The following is a 1,657-nucleotide window of genomic DNA, read 5'->3' as shown; positions in this document are numbered from 1 at the left end:
AAAGGTGATAGGAAGGTGCAAGCTGGGCATGGAAGGTGGATATTTGTTTTGAAGAAACATTAAATAAAACTGAAGAATTGTAGAATCAAACAAATGGAAAAATATTGTTCTCCACAAAGCAAAATCAGACTGTTAAACTTGTATGCATGGAATGTTAAGGCAAAAACTTTAACAAAACTTAATGCATCTGGAAGAAGGGCTTTGGTTTATTGTTTGTTGGGTTTTTTTTAAACTACAGGCCATTATAGTATGGATGATGTTGTAGTGCTAACAGTAAAATATCAATTTATGTTACAATAGAATAAAGAGGGAAGGAGAGTGTGCAGTTGTGGCTTGCAATGGTGCATTTAAATCTGCATTTCTTGTATATGCTTTTCAACAGAATCTTCACTGCATGAAACAATTCTGTGAAATTAAGAGTTTCGTTTCCAGTAATAGAGAAACAATTATCTCTCTATACAGATGACATTTATTCTAGGACCTTTTTCTAACCAGTATATTTCCAGCTTCTGTATTTTGATATGCCAAATGAGGTAATGAGCATTTAGAAAATAGTTGCAAAAATTTGTTCTGGTCCTGGGATTTTTTTTTTCCCCTTAATATCTCCTGTTTTTTTTCAGCTTCATGTTGAACATGAGCCTTGTTATGATCAGTGAGAATGTAAAGCTGGCCCGTGAATATGCCTTACTGGGAAATTATGACTCTGCGATGGTCTACTATCAGGGAGTTCTTGACCAAATGAATAAGTACCTCTACTCTGTCAGAGATACGTATCTGCAACAGAAATGGCAACAGGTAAACAGTACTTTTCTGGGATGTTTTGAGGGAAAAGCATTGAAGTAGCAAAAATTGCAAAAAAAAAAAAATTTTATGGTAAACAAAAGTGTAAAAATACTTACACCATTCTCTGATAAACTGTAGTGCTGTTATATATGGGCTTTTTTGTTATTATATAGACTTATCTAAGTCTTCTTTATGACTTCTTGGTCTGACAGTGACAAAACAGGCAATGGAACGCAGCCCTGGGGAGCCAGTGTACTGCCTGGCTTGTCAGCTTGTTGCTGATGAGTGCCTGTGTTACGCTGAAGTTTTTTAGGCTGGTATCATTTTGAATAGTCTTATTTCCCTCTCAGTGCTTTAGTAGTGTGACTTACAGATCCTTAATAGAAACTGAGTTGTGGCTACCATGTTAATTTATCCTTAACACAAACCATCATTTCTTTGTCATTGACATTCAATCTATTAGGTTGCGTTCTTTTCTGTCGTACTTGTTTAATATGCAAAATTTGTCAAAAGTCCCTTTGGTGTTAAATCCAAAGTCTATTTCTTTATTCTTTAAATGTGCTGAGGAAGGCAGAAAAACTTTCTTAATATTTGATGTGCATTGTTCTCATTTATTGAAGTAGAATCAGGTAGCTTGTGAAACCTTGTGGAATCCATCCAGGCATTACATGTGCTTGAACAGAGGACTGTTACAAACTTATTTGCAATGTGCTTAATGTACTTTTCTTTTTAATCAGGTTTGGCAGGAGATAAGTGTGGAAGCTAAGCATGTGAAAGATATAATGAAAACACTAGAGAGTTTTAAACTAGACAGTACTCCATTGAAAGCTTCGCAACAAGAATTACCAGCTCATGATGCAGAAGTCTGGTCTTT

The 1,657-nt window shown here is 35.2% G+C and overlaps 1 protein-coding gene across 1 annotated transcript in view; it reads left to right on the top strand.

Moving 5' to 3' along the window:
• Positions 1–624: 624 nt before the first annotated feature.
• The window catches only part of KATNA1 (katanin p60 (ATPase containing) subunit A 1), a 22,275-nt gene continuing 21,242 nt past the window's right edge, over positions 625–1,657 (top strand). Inside the window, exons 1-2 of the mRNA XM_009324129.1 lie at positions 625–795; positions 1,521–1,657. The exon at positions 1,521–1,657 is cut by the window's right edge and continues 19 nt beyond it. Coding sequence (XP_009322404.1) covers positions 625–795; positions 1,521–1,657 — 308 coding nt within the window. The remainder of the gene's footprint in view (positions 796–1,520) is intronic.

Source organism: Pygoscelis adeliae, unplaced genomic scaffold (genome assembly GCF_000699105.1).
Source record: "Pygoscelis adeliae isolate BGI_AS28 unplaced genomic scaffold, ASM69910v1 Scaffold105, whole genome shotgun sequence".
NCBI classification, from domain to species: domain Eukaryota; kingdom Metazoa; phylum Chordata; class Aves; order Sphenisciformes; family Spheniscidae; genus Pygoscelis; species Pygoscelis adeliae.
This window is presented reverse-complemented; position numbering and strand designations above follow the sequence as displayed.